Source organism: Chaetura pelagica, unplaced genomic scaffold (assembly GCF_000747805.2).
Source record: "Chaetura pelagica isolate M959 unplaced genomic scaffold, ChaPel_1.0 scaffold104, whole genome shotgun sequence".
In the NCBI taxonomy this organism is placed as follows: Eukaryota; Metazoa; Chordata; class Aves; order Apodiformes; family Apodidae; genus Chaetura; species Chaetura pelagica.
In genome coordinates, this window is record NW_009953786.1 from 5705520 (window position 1) to 5730177 (window position 24658).

At 38.0% G+C, this 24658-nt stretch overlaps 1 protein-coding gene across 1 annotated transcript in view; it reads left to right on the top strand.

Annotated features, from left to right (window-relative positions):
* Nucleotides 1-847: 847 nt before the first annotated feature.
* The window catches only part of CDYL (chromodomain protein, Y-like), a 63147-nt gene continuing 39336 nt past the window's right edge, over nucleotides 848-24658 (top strand). The window contains exons 1-2 of the mRNA XM_010000972.1: nucleotides 848-934; nucleotides 10733-11399. Coding sequence (XP_009999274.1) covers nucleotides 848-934; nucleotides 10733-11399 — 754 coding nt within the window. The remainder of the gene's footprint in view (nucleotides 935-10732; nucleotides 11400-24658) is intronic.

The window sequence follows — 24658 nt, forward strand, 5'->3', positions numbered from 1 at the left end:
TTTATAGAGCCTTTGTAATTCAGCACTGTTGAAGTTTCGTTTTCTTCTGCTTCAAAAGCAAAAGTCTGTGGTCTTGATGCTTAATGTTGATGAATTAATCATCTGCTTCTCTGTATTATTCTATCTGAAGTATAAAGTGACAATAGTATTGGTTGCACCAAGTTTGGAACACTTTGTGACTGCAGTGGAGAGATACCAGTGGCAGAATTTGACAAGTGCAAACCAAATATTTACCTCTGAGGAAAAAAACCAATAAATATCCAGGATTTGCTTCCTGGGATATAGCTTGTTACAAATGAACTGAGGATGGGAAGAATTTCCTTTGACATTGTATGTGTGGGTGATGCTGAGATCTTCTAGCAACTACTGATGAGAAAGTTTTTAATGACATAGTAATACTTGTGTATTAGTTTTGACTGCCCCAAATCCATATCTTAAATCAAATGCTAGTAGTTTTTAATAGTTTCTTCTGACATTCAATCTTCTGATTTAAATTGACAGTCCTACCTGAAGAGATGTGTTATTGGACCTGATGGTCACAAATGCAAGAGAACTCAGCAGGGATGTCAAAAGTTGAAGGCAGCCTGGGCTGCAGTGACCACGCACTAGTGCAGTTCACTGTCTGAAAGTGTAAGAGGCAGATGAGAAGCATCCTCAGCACTCTACATTTTAGGAAAGCAAACTTCCAGCTCTTCAAGGAGTTAGTAAATAGGACTCCCTGGGAAATGGCCCTCAGGGACAAGGGAGCAGAACAGAGCTGGCAGATGTTTAAGGATACTTTCCATAGGGCATAAGAGGTCTCAATCCCCAGGTGTAGAAAATCAGGCAAGGAAGGCAAGAGACTAGCATGGCTGAGTCAAGACCTGCTGGTCAAACTAAAAGGCAAGATGTAACTACACAGACAGTGGAAGTGGGGACAGGTATCCTGGGAAGAGTATAGGGATGTTGCCCAGTTGTGTAGGGATGAGATCAGGAACTGACACGGCCCAGATTTAATAACCCAGGAAGGCTAGAACTGGACCCTCTTGCTTTCTAAACTCCTGCTGCAGTAGAGGAGCCCAGGTGTGGCTGGATCCAGTCCTGTACGTGTCACAACTTGGACTGGGTAGCCCAGGGAAGTTAGGACTGGATCCCTTGCTTTCCAGACTTCCTTCATAGAGGAGCCGAGGTGCAGCTAGGCCCAAAATCCTTCTCAGACCTGGTCTTTTCCCAGAGAGAGTAAATGTATGACAGTCCGAGTAAAAGCTCGACTGTCCGATACCCCTTGATCAGCTTAAGGTGCAGCGACACACAGGTCTGCTTATAACAACACATTTATTACACTAGTAGGAGTTAATATTGAATAACCTAAACAAAACCACCCACATATATATATTAAGTAAGGAAAAGGGATGAGAAGAAAAAGGTGAGAGGAAGGACGGGGAGACAAGAGAGAGAGATAAAGAGGACAGGAAAATCTCTGGTCCTGGATCCAGTGTCATTGGTCCAGCCAACGCTGGCCGATGTTGATGAACCTCCCAAAGCCCACCATTGCAGCCCCCTATTTTATAGGCCTAGAATCTTGATTTCACAAGGAGTAAGTGTGATTGAGCCATACATGTGTGAGCAGCTGGAGTGGACCTACACCCCCTCCACTGTTATCTCATCTCTACAGGCCCGAGGCTGTATGCAGGCCATCACTGCAGTCTCTGTCCTTCCAGGCAGGCCTTTTGGGATGCACATGAGCAGGGGCTACAATGGGGTTTCGGTACCATTTCCCAAAGGAGGTCTGGAGGGCTGGTCCCTCACAGAAAGGCCAAAGTACAGCTGGAGCTGAACTTGGCAAGGGATGTAAAGAAAAACAAGAAGATCTTCTACAGGTATGTAAACCAGAAAAGGAAAGTTAAAGAAAGTGACTCGCCTGATGAGCAGCAGTGGTGAACTGGTAACAACAGGACAAGGAACTTTTTGCCTCAGTCTTCACTGGCAAGCCCTCTCCTCACAGTTCTCAAGTTGATGGCCCACAGGATGGAGACCAGGGAGACAAAGTCCTTCCCACCATAAGCAAAGACAAGATTTGTGACCATCTGAGGACCCTGAACATACACAAGTCTATGGGACCTATGAAATGCATCCCAGAGTCCTAAAGGAATTGGTTGATGTCATTGCCAAGCAACTCTCCCTGACATTTGAAAAGTCATGGCACTCAGGTGAAGTCCCTGGTGACTGGAAGAAAGGAAACATTATGCCCATTTTTTAAAAAGGGGAGAAAGGAGGACCCTGGGAACTACTGACCTGTCAGCCTCACCTCTGTGCCTGAGAAGATCATGGAACAGATCCTCCTAGAAGACCTGCTAAGCCATGTGAAGGACAGGGAAGTGATTCAGGACAGGCAGCACAGCTTTACTAGGGTCAAATCCTGCCTGATCAACCTCGTGTATTTCTACAATGGAGTGACTGCATCAGAAGGCAAGGGAAGACCATCGGATGTCATCTACCTGGACTTCTGCAAGGCCTTTGACATGGTCCCCCACAACATCCTTCTCTCGAAGTTGAAGAGATTGAAGAGTTGAAGAGAGGTTTGATGTGTGGATTGTTCAGTGCATAAGGAACTGGCTGGATGGTTGCATCCGTAGGGTAGTGGTCAATGGCTCTGAGTCCAGGTGGAAAATGGTGACAAGTGGTGTCCCTCAGGTGTCTGCACTAGGACCAACATTGTTTAATATCTTCATTAACAATATTGATAGTGTCATTGAGAGCACCCTCAGCAAGTTTGCCAATGACACCAAGCTGGGTGGTGCAGTCAATATGCCAGAGGGACAGGATGCCATCCAGATGTACCTGAACAAGCTGGAAAAGTGGACCCAGGTGAACCTCATGAGGTTCAACAAGGCCAAGTGCAGAGTCCTGCACCTAGTCCTGGGCAAGCAGCAATATCAATACAGGCTGGGGGAAGATGTGCTAGAGAGCAGCCCTGTGGAAAAAGACCTGGGGGTACAAGTGGACCATAAACTGGACATGAGCCACCAATGTGCAGTTGCAGCCTAGAAGGCCAACTCCACCCTGGGCTGTATCAAGAGAAATGTGGCCAGCAGATCAAGAGAGGTGATTCTGCCCCTCTATTCTGCTCTGGTGAGACCTCACCTGGAGTACTGCATTCAGCTCTGGTGCCCCCAACACAAGACCTGTTGGAGTGTGTCCAGAGAAGGGCCACAAAAATTATCAGAGAACTGGAGCACCTCTTTTCTAAAGACAGGCTGAGGGAGTTGGGGTTGTTCAGGCCGGAGGAGACTCCAGAGGGACCTTATAGCAACTTTCTGGTACCTGAAATGGGCCTGTGAGAAGGCTGGGGAAGACCTATTCACAAGGGCATGTAATGACTGGACAAGGGGTAATGGTTTCAAGCTAGAAAAGGGTAGATTTATGTTGGATATTAGGAAAATGTTATTTAATATGAGGGTGGTGGATCACTGGAACGGGTTGCCTAGGGAGGTGGTGGGGTCCCCATCCCTGGAGGCATTCAAGGTCAGGCTTGGTGGGGCTCTGAGCAGTCTGTTCTACTGTGAGATGTCCCTGCTTATTGTATGAGGGTTGGACTAGATGAGCTTTAGAGCTCCCTTCCAACCCAAGACATTTTATGATTCTATGATGAGTACCATTTCCATTTAAGAAGATACACCTGTTTGGTGCTACTTTTTCTTACTTCAAAAGGAGGAAAACGGTGCATGTTTGGTAAGAATACTTTGTTGCAGGCATTTGTTTATATTCAGTATTTGTACAACTTTTCATGCATTTTCATTCTGATTTTGTGTAAAATAGAAAATGTTTGTCTTTTTGTGATTAAAAGGTTAGAAAAACTGAACAGGGAGTTGATGAGTGTAAGATTTTTCTGACAATTTTTACAATAGCTAGATGACTATAGTTAGGATAAGGCGGTTGATAAAATCTCCAGTAGCCTACAGCTTGCACCACAACTTGCTGTGGTTATTTCTATGTAAATTGTACCTGGAAAGGTCTGTGATGCTGACATTTTAGCATCAATCGTCAGTGGTGACTTGTGAGGAGGTAAGTCTCAGGCAAACTGTCTCCAGTAAATAAATTCTCTAAAGTAAAGTGACTCTGTCATGGACTCTCCTTCCCCACCAGTTTCCTTTGTGTCCTCTATAGAAAAGCTTCCTAAGATCTTTATTTGTAATTGTGAGCTGTATTTTCAATAGATCATAAAGGAGCTGCAGGTACAGTGATACTCAGTTTGTTGAGTGTAAGTACAGGGCATAAAACTTCCTCAAATGCCTTTTCAGGAGGTGGCTGTGCAGCCAGGCCTGGCATGAGCCACCAGCTGTGATTCCCTGGAACCACTGCTGTTGATGAGACTGTGGTAATGAAATTATTTTGTCTATTGTCTTTGGTAAGACTATAGAAGGATGTAAGTCATAAGGGTGATGATAAATTTCAAGCTCCACTGGGACAATTATATTTTATAGACAACTTGATTAGAAACTAATACAGAGGATGAATTAAAACTGTAATTATGACCTGCAGGCCAGTATATTAATGAAACATTGCAAATATGTATAAAGTTAGCTCTTACATGATTTGTGTCCTGAAATCCTAAAAGAATGTACAGTCTTTGGTGGAAGACCAAACGCTTGGGAAAAAGAGAAATCTTAATGTTTGTTTTAGCATGATTATTTAGCTTTGGGAGGGTTGAGATACACAATTCTCTTCATAGCACTGATAACATGAAGGACCAGTGAAGTGTAAGAACCCTTTATATGACCCCTGTTCCTAGACACGAATGTGTTCCAACTTCCCTGCACACACTGCTTCCTCAGAAGGAGGTTGGGAGTGGCTGTGGGTTCTGAAGCAATGGTCCCTAATGAACTCATCCTGCTGCTCCCGATGGCCAGAGCACAGCTGGGTGGGTGACCTCGGTATCGGTGGGCCTTGAGCCAGATCATCATCCCTCGCCCCAGGGATGTCACAGAAGTAACTCACAAACTGTGTCATCTGCTGTAGCTAATTTGGCAGAAGGACAATAATCTGCCCACATCTGATCTGTACTTACTTTGTAAAGCTCTGGCTTCCAGAACAATATATATGTCATACAGTCGTCGTCATAGCCAAGGAGTCATTTATCGTTAGAGACGCTCTGACCAGCCATGCTGTGAGGATGCAGCAGCTCAGTTTACAACAGTTCATCGACTGTTAATCCAATCACTCTGTCCTGCTAATCAAATCAGTCAGCTCCAGGAGCATGTGGTGGCAGGCTTATGTTCTCTCCCAGGCTAACACAAATGAAGTAATACGGAGCTGCAGTGAAGATGAACTCAAGGATTTATACAGTATCCTAGTGTAACTTTTAAGTCATGTTATTTGCACTTAGACCATACTATGACTTTAGTGTTCTGAGTGTGTGTTAAGCTCATTTTTAAAATTTTCCTGCTGGTTCTAACTTCAGTGAGCAATGCTCTGAACTGACATTAAGTCATACTGTTGGAAATTATGTGGTTTTTAATAAAATGTGTACATTGAAGATTTTAGTACACGTTTTGCAGACCTTCAGGTTTATTTCAACATCCTCATCAAATTTGATTTTGAATAGCTGTCTTCCCAAAACTGCTTTCTCCTTTTACTGTAAGTGAAACATGGCACTTTGTTCTCGTGTGTTGTATGCTACTGTATATGTTAGTTGCATTTTTAAATACAGAATTTATTTACAGTAAGGAGAATTTGAATAGTGTTTATAATTGATTTCTGCAATATTTTAATATATTCAGTTCATAGTAATTCATAAATATTGCTGATTGCTTATGGATGATCATTTAGGTTCCATTTGTAGACAGAACAATTTCCAGTTTAACCAAGGGTGACTGTTCACATGTAGTACATACATTTGTGCAAGACTCGCAATTATTCTAGATTCAGTCTCTGAACTGGTGAACATCTACAGTAGTAATTTGGCTCAACTCGAGAAAATCAGCAGAGTGAAGCAGTTGGTGCTGTGCCCCCCACCTCTACATATTCTGCTGTGCAGCACTTTTATTTTGGACTGGATTTAGTGGAGCCTCTCTGGATCAAATATCCATGCCACAATGTGTGTTGAAACTGTTCAGTGCTGTTATTTGCTTGGACCTGTGTGCCCTCTTAGGGGTGGAAGCGTGACAGATAGCACCATAGCATTGGTACATTTCCATTTCGTCTTTCTCCATAAAGAATCCACATCAAATATACAAAACCTGGTCTGTGAACAAAACCAGTAAGTGAGAATAATGCGAAGAGGAGAAGGATTTGCTTCTAAATTGCACTATTGCTCTGAACCGAAACACTAATGTAAACATAGCCTTCAGCTAACAGAACAAGGCCTTCTCCTATATTTTACAGACATCAGATAGAGTATGAAGTCAAATAGATTCTATTCTGTTAACTTTAATTTAATTTAGCCTGACATGGATGTGAGGACAGAGAGGAACATGATGGGAATGGAAAATGGATTTATGATAAACAGGGCAGCACTCATTGAATATTTACTTGCTTACTTATATTTATTTTACTCATTCCTTTTTTTATTTTTCCCTGATACCCCCATTCCGTGATAGCTGCACCTTTAAGCTCTTGAAATAAATTGAAGTATGTTAAATGAATGAAGTATGAATGAATGAATGAACGAAGTATGTTAAATGAAGTTAAAATGAAGTATGAACCTTGTATGTATAAAACATAAGGCATACTCTGTGTATTTATGTGGACAGTCTACAAATGTACCCAAATTAAAATGCTTTAGGCTAAGGACAGCCTTTTGAATTTCATGCTTACCTTTATTGACCTGAACTAAACATCTTTCATTGTGGATTAGGATTGCATGTCCTTTTTCTGAGTGCAGCAGAATGAAGCAGTTACTGTACCTGCCCTGCCCATAGTGTTTGTTGTCCTCTGCTGAGAGTTGCAGTCCTTTTAGATGTGTCAGAAAATACTGCATATGTGGCTCCTCTCCAAACCAGTTATATCAGGATGCCTGCATTAGCTCAGGTATTCTTAATATCTAAACCAGGTCACTTTGACAGAACCACATTAGGGACTAATTACACAAGCAGTCGTGCTGACAAGAGGAGGAGCTATTGTCTCTGAGCACAGGACAGGACTTTGGCCTGCAACCTTACCGAGTTCTTGTCTGTTATTAAAATAAGTGTAAATGTGGTATATTTTACTCATAAAAGCAATTAAAATCAAAGTATCTGCTTCCTCAGGGAGAGAAAGTAATCATGAAACCAGCATCACCACATTTATGGAAGGGAAATTTATCATTTTACAGACAGAAAATCTCCTATAATTATGGTGTGTGGGATTATAAATTGGATACTCCACTGTTGGATTTTACCTCTGAGCAGTGCATTATTTTTCTGTCAGTTTTTCTTGAGTTTTTAAGTGTCATTGATCTGTACCCCATCCGGAGAAAGGGATAACTTAGCATGCTAAAATATACTGGGAGATGTTACGTTTTACCAACCAGATAGCTTGCCTGATAACTTTCCCTTACACTTGTTATATCTTGGTTTGTTTGTTGTTTTTGGTTTTTTTTTGTTTTGATTCTTCTACAGCACTTGAAAATTAACCATTAGGAGCAAATTTGGCCAATACAGAACCTTTTAATTGCTAAAAATAAATATTAACCTATGCAGAGGGCCTTAGACACTGTCAAAATGGTAGCTGATACGAACTATTTGTCACCAGTATTTCTGGCTTGATTATGGCAAACAATGTTGTCTTGTACTTCCCCTGGTGCTTAGGGCCACTCTGGCAGTTTTTAACTCAGAGCTAACTCAGCAGAAGGTCAGAAAAGCAGTCGCTCAACTCCAAGGTAACAATAGTGGGAGGAGAAGCAATACTGCCTGTGTGGATGTTACCTAGCTGTTCTGACAGGTTAGATGCGTCATCAAACCACATTGTAACTGTTATGTCAGGAAGTAGGAATGTAGACTTTTTTACTCACCCAGATATGGTTTGGGTGTTTTGTTTTTGTTGTTTGTTTTTTTTAATTTTAATATTTGGTTGTAAGTCATAAGTATTTTCTAAGATATCACTTTGAGGTGTCTCGCATTCTGTTTCATGTTATGTCCCCACTGATACCAAAGTAGAAATGGATGACTTGGATAAGCTTTCTTTTTCAGTAGGAAAAGAGAATTACAAGTTTCCAGACTCTGTTTTTGCCATAAAAGAGTTTAAATAAGCCACTATTCTATACTCAAACCCTGTGTGCATTGTGGAAGCATTCCAGTTTCCTCTTCCCAAATCTAGATGAGAAATCCATATGTAGCTGTTTTTGTCAGCAAAAGTACTGAGGCAAAATATTGCTGAGCAGTTTTTCAAGTGGTTCCTAGTGGAGTTGAACAAATTTTTTAAAAATATTAAAATTTTAAAAACAATGTCAAAGTAGGTTTTGTTGCAGGCTTGGACAATAAAGCTAAATATAGTGGTTTCCTTTATGTGTTTGTGTTTGCTCTATAAATCATGAGGTTGGGAATGGATTTTTGGGTTTCCTGTTCTAGATTTCATCTGTTATCTCTGCAAGGTATCTGGTATTTTAGATGAGAGGGATGGCTTCTTACTTGAAAAGAGCATGTTCTTAATGGATGGCCTTTCAGTGTTTAAAGACATTAGTAGAACTTAGTGCCCAGTAATCAATGCTGTTATGAAATTTCTTGCTGGAAAATACCTTCCTAGTAATAGAGATCTTTCTCTGAGAATAATATTTTGAAGGCTCGGAGAGGGACAGAGGATAAGCAAGACGCTTGCAGTAACTTTTTTTGATAACATGACAAGTTTTATTAATTGGTTTCTTTTCTTTTATTTTTTTTTTTTAAATTTAATGGCTTAATACTGGAAGGTTTTTTACTCAGTCTCAAGTAAAAAAAATCTGAAGGTGTATTTCTCCATAATGACTTTCTTTTCTGGGGTGGCATTTTTGTTAAAGTGTTCTTAAATATAGTCTTATGGAAAAATAATTCTTGCATTTTTCTAGCTGTATGGTTTTTTAAGTCCAGTAACTTAACAAAAAAGTGAATAACCATAATAAAAATACTAGTAATGTTTTCTAACATTTAAATAATTTTTGTACTATATATATTGCATTTTTCTCTATAAAATGGATTGAATTGTTCAACTGAGTAACAAGGTAAAGGTGGAACTAGTCTGACAGGTTGCCTTTGTTTTTTACTTTGTTGTTGATTTGGGGTTGTTTTTTTTTGTTTTTTAAAGACTTTTGCAAACAGAGCTATGCAACATCCCAATGACAGGACAGCATAGTACAATACCTACAGGGTATGTAGTTATATTGCTGCTGAGATTATAATAGCAGCAATCATTTAACCTCACTGTAGAAAACCAGGCAGTACATTATGAGAACATGCCACATATAAAACTTAAGTGCACTCTTAGAAGAATCTGTTGTTAAGTCATATGATTTGTTAATGAGATACATACCTGTATTTTTCTTCCGTTCTTCCAAACTGCTTTCTGGATGTTCCACTCAGTTACATGCCAATCCAGTAAATGTTACTGGTCTTCAGAGATTCTTCTAGGTATATGTGATCTTAACTTACACGCATGGTCTTTGTTTATGACAGCTAAGCTCTAGAGCTAGTACTTAAGTCATGCTAATCCCACCCCATTCCTGCCCTTCAGGTTGTTGGTTTGTCTTTTTTGTTTTGGTTTGGTTTTGTTTGTTTGGTTTTGGTTTGGTTTTGTTTGTTTTGTTTTTTACTTTTTTGTGGTTTTTGTTTTGTTTTTTTTTTAATAATCAAAAGGAGCATAGATGGGGAAGAAAGCTGTATTGGTCCCATAACTGAAATGAATTGGGCCAGAGGATTTACCAGAAGGAACAGCCTGGGTAGGAAAAATGAAATAAAAAGGGGAAATCCTGAGACAAGTCTTACACTTGCATCTCTCTTGCTGGACTAGTATGACTGGCATGAACCTCTGTCCCTGCAGCTGCTGCTGTCTGCCCTGTCTGCTTTACCCTGCTGCCTGAATTCCTCTTGCCTGTGGGTCCCACATGCAGTTGCAGCGTGTGCATGCGTAATATTTGCGACATAAATACCATCTCTATTTGCAGATAAGTGAGGCATGGTAATTTGTTCAAGTATGTATAAAAGACTCTAGACAAAACAAGTTTTCTGTCTTCATATGAAGAACTGCCTGTTCAGAAAAAAACCTTCTGTATTTGCCCCAGTTTCTGAGCTGTACCATATTGTCCCTGGTAACTAAAGGATAGCTCACTGTAAGTAAGAGATTACAGCATATGCCTTATACTAAGCCAGCAAGTTATTGAAGAATTAAATTGATAAGTTTTGTATAGTGAACATACTGTGTATATACAGCATATTTAAACGTGATCTCTGTATTTAGAAAAGGAAATCCTATCCACATTGAAGTTGTTGTCAAAACTTTGCTGGGGCCAGTGCTGATTGTCAACTGCAATATATCGTATTCAGAAGTTTGTGCATGCAAAATACTTACTGAAGAACACTCTTGGTATTTTATAACATCTTTTATGGAATGGAAGTAACAATCTGAAGGTTAAAGAGAGGAATTTGCAGTCAGCAGTGGAAGACTGTAAGCTACAGAGCTACAATACTGAATTACAGAAGTACAGGAGTATTTTAAAACATATTTACACTTAAATTATTTGCTTGCAAGTTGCTCACTGGAGTTTTATATCTGCTGATGTCTAATACTTAGTTTTCCTTTTTAACAGGTAGAGAGAATTGTTGACAAGAGGAAAAACAAGAAGGGAAAAACAGAGTATTTGGTGCGATGGAAAGGATACGACAGTGAAGACGATACTTGGGAGCCAGAACAGCACCTTGTTAATTGTGAGGAATATATACATGAATTTAACAGACGACACAATGAAAAACAGAAAGAAAGCACATTAACCAGGACAAACAGGACCTCTCCAAATAACGCCAGAAAACAAATTTCTAGATCTACCAATAGTTCTTTTTCAAAGACATCCACTAAATCTTTAGTTATGGGTAAAGACCATGAGCCAAAAAATAATCAACTATTTTCTGCCACCCAGAAGTTCCGGAAAAACACTTCACCATCTCTTTCTGGAAGGAAAAATATGGATCTTGCAAAATCAGGTATTAAAATCCTAGTGCCCAAAAGTCCAATTAAGAGCCGGACAACAGTTGATGGCTTCCAGAATGAAAGCCCAGATAAAATGGATCATATAGAGCAGGATCAAGAAGACTCTGTAGCACCAGAAGTAGCAGCAGAGAAACCAGTGGGAGCTTTATTAGGACCTGGTGCAGAGCGTGCTAGGATGGGGAGCCGACCAAGGATACATCCATTAGTGCCACAGTTGCCAGTGCCAGTAACAGCCACAATTGCATCAGCATTAACAATAAATGGAAAAGGTATGTGTATGAGTCGGTCATATTTGTGTACGTTTTTCATTTGACTGATCTTTTTTGCCACTCAGATGCACAAGTTACCCACTTTGTTTCAGCCATGTTAAATCAAAGTCTGGAGAACTTCAACTTTATTTTACATAACTATATTGAATACAAAGCCATTTTGAATTTTGCCAACTTTTGCTTTCCTTGCAGAGATTCATTGGTATTTGTGTTTTCAGAATCACCGTAAGATTCATCCGTGTTTGCCTTGACATGTTGTGGTACACATATTCTGTGTACAACTTCTAGAGGTTACACAGTTGCTTTAAGTTTCTTTAAATAGGTCAAATTTGTTATGAGTATTAGAAACATAAATTATGGGAGCGGATGAATGATAACAGGGATTCTTCAGAACAGTATACGTATCTGTTATGTTGTAAATGTTGCCTGGAAAAAAACCTGTGAGAAAGATGTTGCTTTAAAAACAAAGGTGATAAGTTCTGTTTCACTGAAAATTTGAGCCAGTTGTGGAGATGCATATGCTTTCTGCTTGGTTTGAATTCTGTCTTCATTATATTTTATCAATATTTTGGTTTTTTATACCTCACTTGATATTGAGATCTAATTTAGGTTTGCTGCCTGGTTTGCTAATGTCTCAGTAGATGACAGTTTCTTCACCTTTTACTCTGAAAAGTGTGACACCAACGAAACCCAAACTGCTTTTGTGGGAGGAAGCTGTTCCCCCTACCCAGCTGAGACCTGCATTTAAAACTTCACAGTCCTCATTCTCATGCCCCAAACTTTTGTTCTTCCCTGACAGATGGAGGTTATTGTGCAGTCACAGTGTAAGCATGCTTTTGAGCCTAAATTTTCAGATCTAATACTGCATCCTCAAATAAAATGAAGCAGGTAAAATCTGCAGGTATGCTAATGATGGTGGCTTGCAGGAGAAAATATTTGAAAACTAAGGACTGGGCCTGGCAAAAACACACTTAAGACGCAAACTGTGTAGGCAGAAAAATGTGTTGAAGACTTTGGAAGAGTTTGTTGGATGCCCCACTGTTCTTTGTATTCAAATTTTCTGAGAAAAATGGCTATAGTGGGAGACGCTGCAAAGCAGTGGACAAGGGAGGAACATGCTTATGGAGCTGCAATGTAAGGTCATGGAATAACCTATTTTACTGCAGATGAACTAGGTAACCATGGTAATGCACACACAGATGCCAGGAATATCTCTTCCTTTGCATGGGCTAAAGAAGGAATGTAAATCTCAGAGGATGTAAACAAAGCTGGAGGGGAAAATGCAAGAAATGCCAGTATGTAAGTGTTCTGAGTGGGTGAGGTAGAGGAGTGTGCATGTGTGTGTGATGGTTTTGTGATAATTAATGTGTGTTTTGGAACATAGCCATGTTCCTAATGAAGTGGTTGCCTTTGGAGTCCCGTTTTTTCTTCATGGCTTTCAGGGGGAAAAAAAAAAATAGAACACAAAGGCCCTTGTTGGGTAGATGAGTAGCCACAAATGATTCTATGATTCTTATCAACCTTTCACTCTGTTAATAGTGGTATAGTGAGGGCCTGGCTATAAGGCATCAAGTGGAAGTGGAAAGACCTGCACAGGAATGGTAGTGACACTTAAATATTAGCTGAAGTGCACTTAGCTGTTTCACTGAGATGTTACCATTCCTTCATCTGCCACCACCTCCCTCCTTCAGCTCTTCATAAGCATTTGTCTAGGCAAGTAGCATTGGAAGCTGTCAACTGAGCCTAGGAATGATTGCAATATGAGACTTTCTTACACTTATCTTCTCGTGTGATCTTAAGGTGTATATTTTAAAAAAAAGAGAAAGCTAAGAAGATAGTAAAAATATGTGGTAGCCCAAAACTACACAATGTGCTCCACCTGTCTACTGCTGGAGGAATATTAGTTAAAGTACTTGAACTGAGGCTTTCCTCCTCTGTCCTGATACACCACTGCCTATCCCTAAGATGAACTGTGCAGTTTCCTGGGAAACAGGTTCTAAATATCCAAATGTATTATGGCTTTGCAGGCAGTTACACTAATTTACAGCATTTTTTGGGGTAACATCCAAATCATGAAATAATTCTCTGATGGTAAAACTTGGAAAGAGAGCTGAAAAATGGAAGTATTTTAGGTTTATATCTGACATCAGTCTCTTTTCCTAGATTCCTAGGATTCCTTGAACAGATACCTTTCTAATTCTGTATGGCCAAAGTGGACCTTTTATTTAGTGGGAAGCCAAGGGAGACAGTCCTGTCTCCTAGAGCTGGGATGGCTGTGGAGTCTTTTCATTAAAGCTGTGCTCTTGCTGTTTTTTATTTTTATCTTCACACTGTTATTCATTAAAATGTAGTAAAATGACGCTCGTTTCCCTCCCTCCCATGCATGGGGTTGTCATGTTCCTGAGTCTTGTTTCATTCCTCACAAAGGACATTCCTTCTGTCTGAAATGGACACCTCATCACAGTTTCAACACCACCTCAGGAATCACATGTCATGAGAGGTATTCATTGTACAGAAATGCCATCAAATTTGTACTCTCATCGCTGGCTCTTCATATGGACCAGACGTGACACATTAATAATACAGATGATAGATCTGGCATTTGGAGCACTCTCCAAACTTCCCACCTCCTCCGCATACACCTTCTGTTAATTTTTAGAGTTCCTGCTTCTGCATGGAGGATTCTGTCAGAAAGACAAAAGCACTTTAAAAAAAATAACTTTTTACTTGAGCTGGTTTAGAAATTTTTATCTAAAGCTTTTGTTGGAAAAAAACTCAGTCAAAACAGAATTAACTAATTGAAAAGTATAATTTTGAAAGATTAATAAAAACTGATATAAAATTTTATTTTTTTAGGCATATTGGAGGAATACTTTTGAAATGTAATACGTAGACATTGTTCCTAATTTTGAGATTATTGCTATGACTACTTTTGAATTGAGTGGCTCATGTTGGTTTTATAGTCCTAGCTCAAGATGGTAAAATTCTGCAGCATCTACTCTGTTCATTGTTTGTTTTCCACAGCATTGATTTTGTTTTTCTGAATTTAATTTTTATGATAAGAGTACACACAAGGAAAAAAAACCAAAACTTTTATGCATAAGAAAATCCCTTGACTACAATTACTATGAAATTTTGGTATTTGCGTAGGACATAGTTGTGCTTTTCATGACACAAACTACTGTGGTGAAGTTCTTGCATCTTACAGTCTCAGAAAAGACAACCAGCAAATATTTATTTATATTTATACAGGGCAATACAGTAACGATAATGTTTGCTCTGGGACTTGGTGGTTTCAGCTTACTAAAATCTAGCTGCTGTTCAAAGTGTATTTTTAACAAAAAACCCCAGTGTTACTGAATGTTCATATTTTAAAAGCTTGGCCATGAAAACAGAGTTGATGAATGTACCACAAACAAGTCTAGAAAGGGTGATATATGGAAGTAAGTGGGAATGGGTCACTAAATTAACACTGCTGTGGTTCTGTTGTTTTTTTTTTTAAAGTTTGTGGTGGTCATCAGCTGTTATTACAAGTTAATAGAGATGATCCTTAAATGGATGAGTGAAACAGAAAAACACCGCCAAAGAATGGCAATGTTGTGGGAATTATCTCAATGGCACCTCTAAGCAACGTAGGCAAGACAAAAAGTGGCCTCATGTCTAACAGTAGGTCCTGATACCTTTAAAGTTTTTGAAAGCTTCTGTCATCAAAGTTGAATTTTAAAATACCTTTGAAATTTTATTGCAGATGTTTTAGGCGTAGTACACTCTATTAATATCCAGGGAAGTTCTGTTTAATAGAGTTACATGGGAAGTAAAACTGTAAAGGGAAACTAATCTGTCAGTCACATAGTGCTGGAGAGTTTTCTTGCAATTTTAGAAAGGACGAAAATACTGGATTCATTGTTTACCTTGTGTGGAACTTTACCATAAACCAGGTGAATATGATTGCTTGGAAAAATCTAGTTGTTTTGCTGTATGTTTTTTCTGGGTCATCCTATAGTTGCTCCAGTTATTATGCAGCTAACATTGTTCAACATGTGGATGTAATTGAGAATAAATGCTACAAGAAGAGAAATTTTGAGCAGAAAGGTGTGCAGAGCTTGAAGTGTAAAATGAGCAAGAAAAGCACATCTAGCTGCATATGTTGTTATAATTAGAATAAGACAGTCTTGTGGATGGAAGGAAATGCAGTGAATTACATCACTTGTTAGACAGACAAGCACCACCAGTGTGCACAGTGGCATTCACATCTCCCTCCTTGCACATATTAGTTCAGATGAGTGACTTGCAGGAGCAGTAGACTGGCACATAATACAAAGATGAGTACAGTAAATCACCCTACAAGGACCGAGGGTGTCTGCTGATATTTCAGTTAGATAATAATGCTGGTTTTATCTCAAAACAATGGTATTAGCACGAAAAGAAAAACCAGGCATCAGGAAAAAAAAATATTGAACATAAATTCTGTTACTTGTTTTCTCCCTTATCCAATGCAGTTTATGGGATTGAAAACCTAAAATTTGGAAAACTAAAAATCTAAAAGGAAAATAGTATCCTGGTGTTTGATTCAAGTGTCTGATAGCTTTAGTCTCCACAGGAGCCAAACATGAGTAGAAATTCTTGTGGAGGCAGCTGGAACTGAGGAGAATCGTATGTTCTTAATACAATATCAAGCCAAGCTGAAAGGAGTTCTGCTGCTTCCTCTCTTTTTTTTGAGTCAGGGGAGCTCATCTGATTCCCTCCCAAATTCTCCCAGTTGCTTTCTTCCCTCTCCCTGTATGTGCCTGGGTGTTGGGCATTACTTGAGGTTTACAGTGCATTGTCACAGGCACAACTCATAAGGCCACCCTCAGGAATCTCTTGTCAAACGTGTGAACGACATTAATTGTCCAGGTGGACCACAAGCTATGCACATAACACTCTCAAAAACTCCAAGTGAGAGCAGAGTTGCAGAATCTCATTGCTGTGTGAATTAAAGAAAAATTGGGGCGATGTGTTAAAGTTTGTCAGATTTCTTTGTAGTGTGCTGAAAGGAAAGAAGCAGCTTTGAGCCCTCCTTTTGTTTGTTTCTGTTTTGGTTAAGTAGTAAAATGTGATTCCAAAAAAAGCCCTAAGACAGGAACTTCCTTTTTCAGTGTGTTTGTACATTGCACTTGGATGGTGGGTTGATCTCTGCTGAGTGATCTGGAAAACAACCAAGTATTTTATTAGTGCAAACAAAAGCCTATGAGATGGGTTAAAGTCCTTTCCAAAGGCTGCCTGACTTGTGAAATGACTGGTTAAACTTCTTTGTCAAATGCAGCAGTGTGTAATGTTGTGTCTTTTCTGTTGTGTATGCATCTAGCAAACCTTTACTAAGAGTAAAGGGTAAAACAGTTTTCATGTAATCAGTCTTGAATATACCTTTGCTTTCTGTTTTGTTTGGAAATCGTCTTTTGTTTAGATTCTATTCTTTTAAAGTTCACCTCATTACTTCCCTTATGTAATGTTTTGCAACATTTTAACCTACCATCACTTTTTTCAGCTAAATTACTGTTAAGTCATTATCAAGTTCTTCAAGTTCTTTACTCTTAACTAAAACAATATTCTGAATTGTTGCAAATTTCTTGCTTTTCTATTTTTTTGGGCTTAATGTAAATGGAGAAATGTTCAGTAATATGATAGACAGGAAGGTCTGTTTTATGTGGAAAATGGATCTGTTATCCCATACCGTTCTGCTTTCTGTCTCCTGTTGCTTGTGCAGTTTCTGTTACAGATTATTGTTACTCTGTGGTGCTCCAGAATTCAGAATATCTTGTGAAAATCTCTCATCTTCAAGGCTATATTGGTATATGTCAATAGATTTTTCATAATAATAAAACCTGATTGAAGTAAAGGCTATGTTTAATTTTAAGGCTGTTTTCCTGAGAATGTAAGGTGGAAGTGCCTGGTTTCTTGCTTTTTTTGCCATCTGCAATCCTCCACTACTACAGAGTTGCATCCTGGATACTACATTGGTGCAGACCTTTGGTACAGCTCAGATGGTGTAAAAGGTAGCTATTTTGAAAAAAGAGGTCCCATTCCTTTCCTCTACTTCCCCAACCCCAGGTTATAATATGGCCTAGTCAACAGCTCCTTTAGGGAGAGGCTTATTTTTATCAGCCTTCTGGAAGTGACAGTGAGAGAGAGGAAATGTCCCTGGGGAGGGAGACAGAGGCATGTTTTTTCTGTATTTTAATTGTGTCCCTGAAAAACCTTTACTGGGAACTCTGGATATAATTTATTAAAATGAGAAGAAAAAAAAAAAAAAAAAGAAAAAAAAAAGAAAGGAAGTTCTCAAGAAATACTCAGTTGGAGATAAAACCCTCGATTTAAATTTTTAGAAAAATTCCTGTTATTTTGACTGGAAATTTGTATTACACCTGCAGGCCCACTGGTAAACACAAGGCTATGAGCTGTGCAGTTCTTCTGCCATAGCATCAGTTTACATGGGCTGAGGATCTGAAGTCTTGACTTCTTAGATGGGGTCAATAATGATCAGCCATTACATCCTGCTACAGTAGTTGTACCAATATGAAACCAAAGTAATTTCTGAGAACGCATTTGTCATACCTGTGTTGTCAAAGCTTGGGAAAGATGAAATCTAATGGAATAGCCAGATCCTGTATTGCCCTGGGATAGCTGTACTTCCCTAACCAGCCAGAGAAGTTGCAGTACTCAAACTGGTGTAAGTATCATCCAAAACTACTGCTATGAGTTGGTGATAAAAATACAGTCAAGGACTACTGTTTAAAAGAAAATAAATACAAAATTTGTCTGGTTTTGGTACTGTATGCGATTCTTCAAATCAGACAAGAATATATAAATTATCTGCTGTTCATACCATTTATACTATAAACATATTTAAAGAGCACACAATAAAATGCATTAGGCCACAAATTATCTAAGCTAATTCTTCTCCAGGAATTGTTTTCTTAATTTTGCAATCTAAAAATACATTAAAAGCTTTTGTTTCCTATCTAGTAGGTATTTTTAATTTAAGGTGCTTTAAAGTTTATTATATTGTAGATGCCTTTAAGAAACAAAGGCAAATTATAAACACTGGTACTTCGAACTAGAATATTCTATATTTGAACACATTTGAAAACTGGAAAGCTTTGATTTAACGTGAAAGGAGGAAAAAGGCAGCATCTTACTGTTGTATTAATTACTATATTCTTTGAACATCTGAGATGATAAAGAAGTACATTGTCTTTTATTTTCTTTGAAAATATTCCTTGGAGGAAGCAACTAAAGTAAGTAACAGTACTAAGCTGCTAAGAAGCTGGCTGAGAAAATGGAAGTAGGCTTAATGGTTCATTTTAGGTGTGTCAGAAGGTTCACAGTGGCATGTAGTAAGATTCTGTAATAGGATCTGCTTCTTTATATTTATTTATGGTCTTTAAAAAAAATATTGCAGTGAGCAGCAAAGGTACCAAACTTGCAGAGAAACATTTAGGTATTTATTCCTTAAGATATAAGAAACTTCAGAGCAACTTTTCTAAAGTGCAAGGCTAAGCAAAGTGATGAACAGTAGAAAGATAACATGAACTGGTAATTTTCTTTGCTGGCTCCTAAAAAGCTTAGCACTGCTGAGGGTCATTCCAAGAAGACTCAACCTTATATCAAACTAATAAAGCTTTCAGGGTTTCTCTCTCACGCACATTTGTAATAGCTCTTCAAGCTTGGTGTATAATGCATATGTAGATAATGTGTTGGCTGGCATAGTGTCTTCCATGCATTAGAGCTGCTGACCCTCAGATTTCAACTTTGGTTGCTGTATTGTTTTTAAGATGGGCTAGAATGAGAGGGAGTGGAGTAGCTGGCTGGGAGCCTTCTCAGATGAACTCCTTTTGAGAGGTTTTCTGAGTGGACTTTCAAAGCATACACAATTGGAGAATCTAGGCCAAGCTATTGATGAAAGCTAGTACAATAGGAACAAAGAGGATATAAAATAATATATATTTAAAATCACGTATCTGAAAGAAATGCTGAAAAATGTGTACATTGCTATTGTAGAGAAGAAACAGATTATAGACATGATGAAATAATGACTGTTGTACTTGGAAATTTCCATTCTGGAATTGAATGAGTGAGACATGGGGACATCTAAAGAAGTCAAAGGGTGTCAAATTCAAAACAGAATGATAATAGCTTTTAATGTAGCTTCCATTGCGTCCTGAGAACTGTTTGCTAAAGCGTATTTGAGTCCAGGAGATAAAGAGATAATGACCATTTAGAAGACTTGTAGGCATTTTTAAGGATAATAGGAATAAGCTGTGTTTATATGAATAGTATAGTTTTACAAAAGACTCTTGCTTTAGAGAAGCAAAGAGGCTTTTTGCAACATATCTGAAAATAGTAATTCAGGGGTTTTATACCTCTTTCTGCCTTGTTAGCTGTAATTATTTATGGAATAATTCACTCGACTATTGTTTATTATATTATTTTTATACCATGCAGACACACAGTTTCTAATCATTGTCCTATTAGGATATTAGGATGGTCATTGGAAAAGCAGTAAAGAGATGGAGCTCTGGTCAGGTGCTTCACAGTAGAGACCTCCACAGGAACCATTCTCTACTCTAGATCCATGTAACATCCTTTAAAAAATGCTTGGAGAACTATATAAAGCAATCATTTTGGGGAAAAAAAATACTGCAAAATACTTGAGGTAAAGTATTTTTTTTATTCATCCTTTTTTGTTTTGGGATAGTCAACTCAACCCCTCCAGTGTAAACAGATCTGTTACATTTTATTCTTCCCTCATCCCTTGAATTTCTGGATAGATTTTAAATTCTATGGACACTTCTGAGAAATACAAGAATGAGTTAAAATCAGCTGTAAATGTAAAGCTAATTCTGATTTTACCAGGTTTTATTGACATAAAGAATTTTAAAAAGAATTTTCAGCATATGGAAAGAATACCCTGTTAGAGCTTCTCTTGAAGTTGGTAATTGTGTGAATGTGCATTTTTGGCAATGTAGGGCAACGCTCTTTCACCAAGGAATTAAAATATATGTTTTTTCTTATAGTAGTTCAAGTAGGAAAACTTACTCTGCTAATAATAGCTATTTCAAACAATTTACTGTCTTTTCTGATATTTCTATTTTAATTTCTGAATAGAAAGAATAACATTATTTTGCATTTTTTAGAGAATCATCTATTTTTACTTTCTGTGCAAGAGTAGGCAATTATATTGAAAACCTGTTTTAAATAGTTAAATGTTTACACAGAACACAAGTTATATCTGTGATTACCTTTATTAAAAGCTAGTGAGACATTTTGTTTTCTTGTTTCTTTGCTTTGCACATTGACAGTGCTTTTTGTTTCATCAGCTTTTTTTTGGATCCTGGATGTTCAGTTAGGCTGGGAGGAGTGTTTTTAGAAATGACCTTTCTGAGCACAATGGAGCTGCAAAAAAAACCTTTAAAATATGTAAGAGGGAGAAAAAATAACTATAGACATACTGCTTATCTTAGGTTCATATAGGAAGTTCAAAGTTTTCCATTAAAAAAAAGAGAGGGATAAATAAATTAATGTTCATTAATTTTTTTAAAAAATCTGGTTTTGTAATATCAATATAGTGAGAAGGTGAGTTTTCTCAAATAATCATGAAGTAGAAGATACTGATGATGGTGCACAAATGATGGGTCAGGATCCAGTACCTATTCTGGACAAAGTATTCTGAAATAAGGGTTTTCTGAACTTAATTTAGTTCTGCTCAGTTTTTCTACTCTTAAGAATCATTGGAAATGTTTATTTCAAAGACTTTGTCTTTCTGGAATGCTAGATTGAGCAACCCTTTAGATGCCATAAGGTGAAAGGAAAAAATAGCAAGCATGTTATGTTTAATGAGCTTTAAAATCATTGGGTAAAATTATTCAACCATAAGTACCTTTAAGACTCATGATAAATCAGTGTTGGTTTTTTTGTTTGTTTGTTTGTTTGGGTTTTTTTGGTTTTTCCATATTTTTTTTTCCCCAGTTCAGGGTTTATATACCTATTGTGTTCATTGACCTCATTGGAAAGTGTGGATGCTCTACCTTCTTGGAAATCAGTTTTCTTTTGATTTCCATTTCCAAATGCACGTATAACTAGCTAACCTTAAAGGATGAGCTCCAAGTCTTCTGGTAAAGTAATACAAGCCAAAATGAGTAGTATCATAGGATCATAGAATGGTTTGGGTTGGAAGGGACCTTAAAGGTCATCTAGTTCCAACCCCTCTGCATGGGCAGGGACACCTCCCACTAGACCAGGTTGCTCAGAGCCCCATCCAACCTGGCCTTGAACACCTTCAGGGAGGGGGCATCCACAGCTTCCCTGGGCAACTTGTTCTAGTGTCTCACCACCCTCACAGTAAAGAATGTCTTCCTAACGTCTAATCTAAATCTTCCCTCTTCCAGTTCTAATCCATTACCCCTTGTCTTCTCATTACAAGTCCATGTAAAAAGCCCCTCCCTAGCTTTCCTGTAGCCCCTTCAGATACTGGAAGGCAGCTATAAGGTCTCCTGAGCCTTCTCCTCTCTGGGCTGAACAGCCCCAACTCTCTGTCAATATCCCCAACTGATCATTATGTTTTTGATTGCTCTGACACTTTGAGGAAGATAATGGACTTGTTACAATGGTGTGTTAAGGTATTTTGCTCTTAAGTGCCTTCTATTCTAGTATTAGATTTTACTCTGTTATGGTGGTCATCTTCAAAAATTCATTATTCCTCTTGTTATTTCATATCACAGTTAAGGGTTACTGTTTTGTTGGTGTATTCCAGTTTGAAATGTCATCTCGTAATTGAATAAGTTATATTAGTAGATTAGTGATTTATGTATAAAATGTTGAGGAGCATTCCATGCTCTATTAAATGTTTTATGATTATCAATAATACAAATTATTTTTAAACAAAATAATAAAAGGCATTATTGCAATTTTGTGAGCTTTCATTTTGAAAAGACAGCAAATTCTTATAATAGCATTGGATTTATTTCCAGCTTTAAAAAAATTAATTTGTTTTCCAATTTCTGGTGTGAAGTCTAATACCCAATTAATTTATATCATATTTGGTTTAGATTGTGGCAGGTGAAATTTAGGCCTCTGTGAAAGCAATAAATCTCTAGATTCTTTCAGTTAAAGTGTAATATGAAGAAATTATTACTACACTATTGTGTATTATAAATTCCAAACCTAGTAGGGTAATGTAATACAATTAAGCCATATACTTTCATATGTTTGTGTTAAAAAGAGTGGGGTTAATACTAAATAAAATTAATTTCATGATAAGTCTGTATAAAAGTTGCTGAGTGAGTCTGTAGTTGACCTTGTATTAACATTTATACTTCTGCTGTAATTTTATTTAAGATTTTAACATTTAGGCAGCTTAAAAATAAGCTATGCAATGATATTCCAACAGCTTAGTTAAACTTGATTATCACATTTTCAAATGTTTCAATTTTTTATGTTTTGATTTTTTTAATATATATATTTTTTAATGTACTTAAATGTTAGCCTGTCATCCTAACATAAGTGCTTCATATTTTTTTTGAAAGGCCTTATGTTCTCTGAAGACTCCAAAAAGAAAAACCCATTATACTGTGATAATTTTTGATGGCATTAAATTACAATTTGACATCTCTAAAGCCCCCTGTCCCTCCCCAGGTTTTATGTGCTCATTGCTTCTCTGTCCCCAGGCTGAGCCTTGTTCTGATCCTCGCACCCTTGCTAAATCTCTGTAGCTGCTTTCCCCCGCTGCCCAGGGAGGAGGGATCAGCATAGCAGGGTGTTTGGCAGCACTGTGTCAGCCCTTGGGGAGGCTTCTGGAGCCTTTGGATGAAAACCAAGATATTCCAGCATCCCTGGCAATCTTCAGCGGTTAAGGAGTATTTCTGTTGGTTGCAGAGTGATATTTATGTGATCGTTGTGTGCTTTTATAGACCTTGTTTAGAGGTCACTGAGTTCCTTGGTGTGTCCAGTTTTCACAGATACACTTCTAATTCTGCTCTAATTGTACTGTGGCTTCACTTAGAAGGAGTAAGAACTTTTTGTAAAAGGGGAAGTTGGGTAGATAAATTGGTTTGGTAGTGGTTGGGTTTTTTTTACTTTTAGATTTTGAAGAAACTCCTATGAGATTCTAATCTAGAGCTGCTTTGCCCAATGTTTTGGTAACTCAAATCAGTCCTGTTTACATCTGTTATACACTATGGAATGACTGTTTTGATCAAATCAACAAATGAAATACCGTATGATTGCGGTGATATAGTTTGTAATGCTGAGGCATTTAGTTGATTGGTTTAAAATTAATTCGTATATTTTAAAAATGTGATGTAACAAGCTGAAGAATTATGAAGAAAAATACACAATTAAAATTTTTTTCACAGCGTATCTTCATTCATGGAAAGATTTAACTGGAGTTAGTTAAGGTAAAGCCCATCAGAGGAAGGGATGAGAATGGGAGTGTACTCTGTTCTTCTCTCAATAAGGGATGGAAAGCCGTCCTCCACTTCTGAATTTTCTTAACTATGGTGAACTGTAAGCTCCCTAGTTTTCACAGGGATCCCACCTAGTTTTTCTTTTCTAGGGAGCAACTAAAATATTAAATCAAAAAAGATACTACTTTAATTTCAGTATTTCACAGATATAGTAGGTAAAGCGAGTATATGATTTAAAAAAAATCTTATTATGTCATGCGATGCGCATTCAGAGTTTGGAGGGGGTTTTTGGGAAAAAGGTAAGATAAGAGGGATGAAGACAGGTCTAATTAGTTCTTTCTGACTAGTTAGTTTGCTAGGTTTTCACCCAGTATTGAGCTGCTAGATAGCTGGATTTTGATAGAATTAGTTGTGGGAGTGTGGGAGAGCCAGATGAAGAGGAAGATTGAAGCTTGGCAGTTCCTTCATGTGGAACTATTAGAGCTTTAGGTTCTCAGTCATCATCTTGGCTATACATTCCCAAAAGGGGAGAGACAAAACAAAATCAAACTGGCTGGCACTGCTTGGGCATCTACTTCAATAGGAAAAACTACACAAACATGAAAAATTGAAGTTGCTCTGCAACTTTCAATGATATTTGCATAAAGTGAAGCACTTTCAGCATTCTGGATGCAGCAGAGAGAGGAAAAGCATTAATGTGGGCTAACCTTCTCAAAGGCACACGAGTTAGGCAAAATTAGCCAAATAAGAATGGCCCAGACTCTTCTAAAAATAATAATTACAAATTTAAACAAAACTTTTGCTTTTTTACTCTTT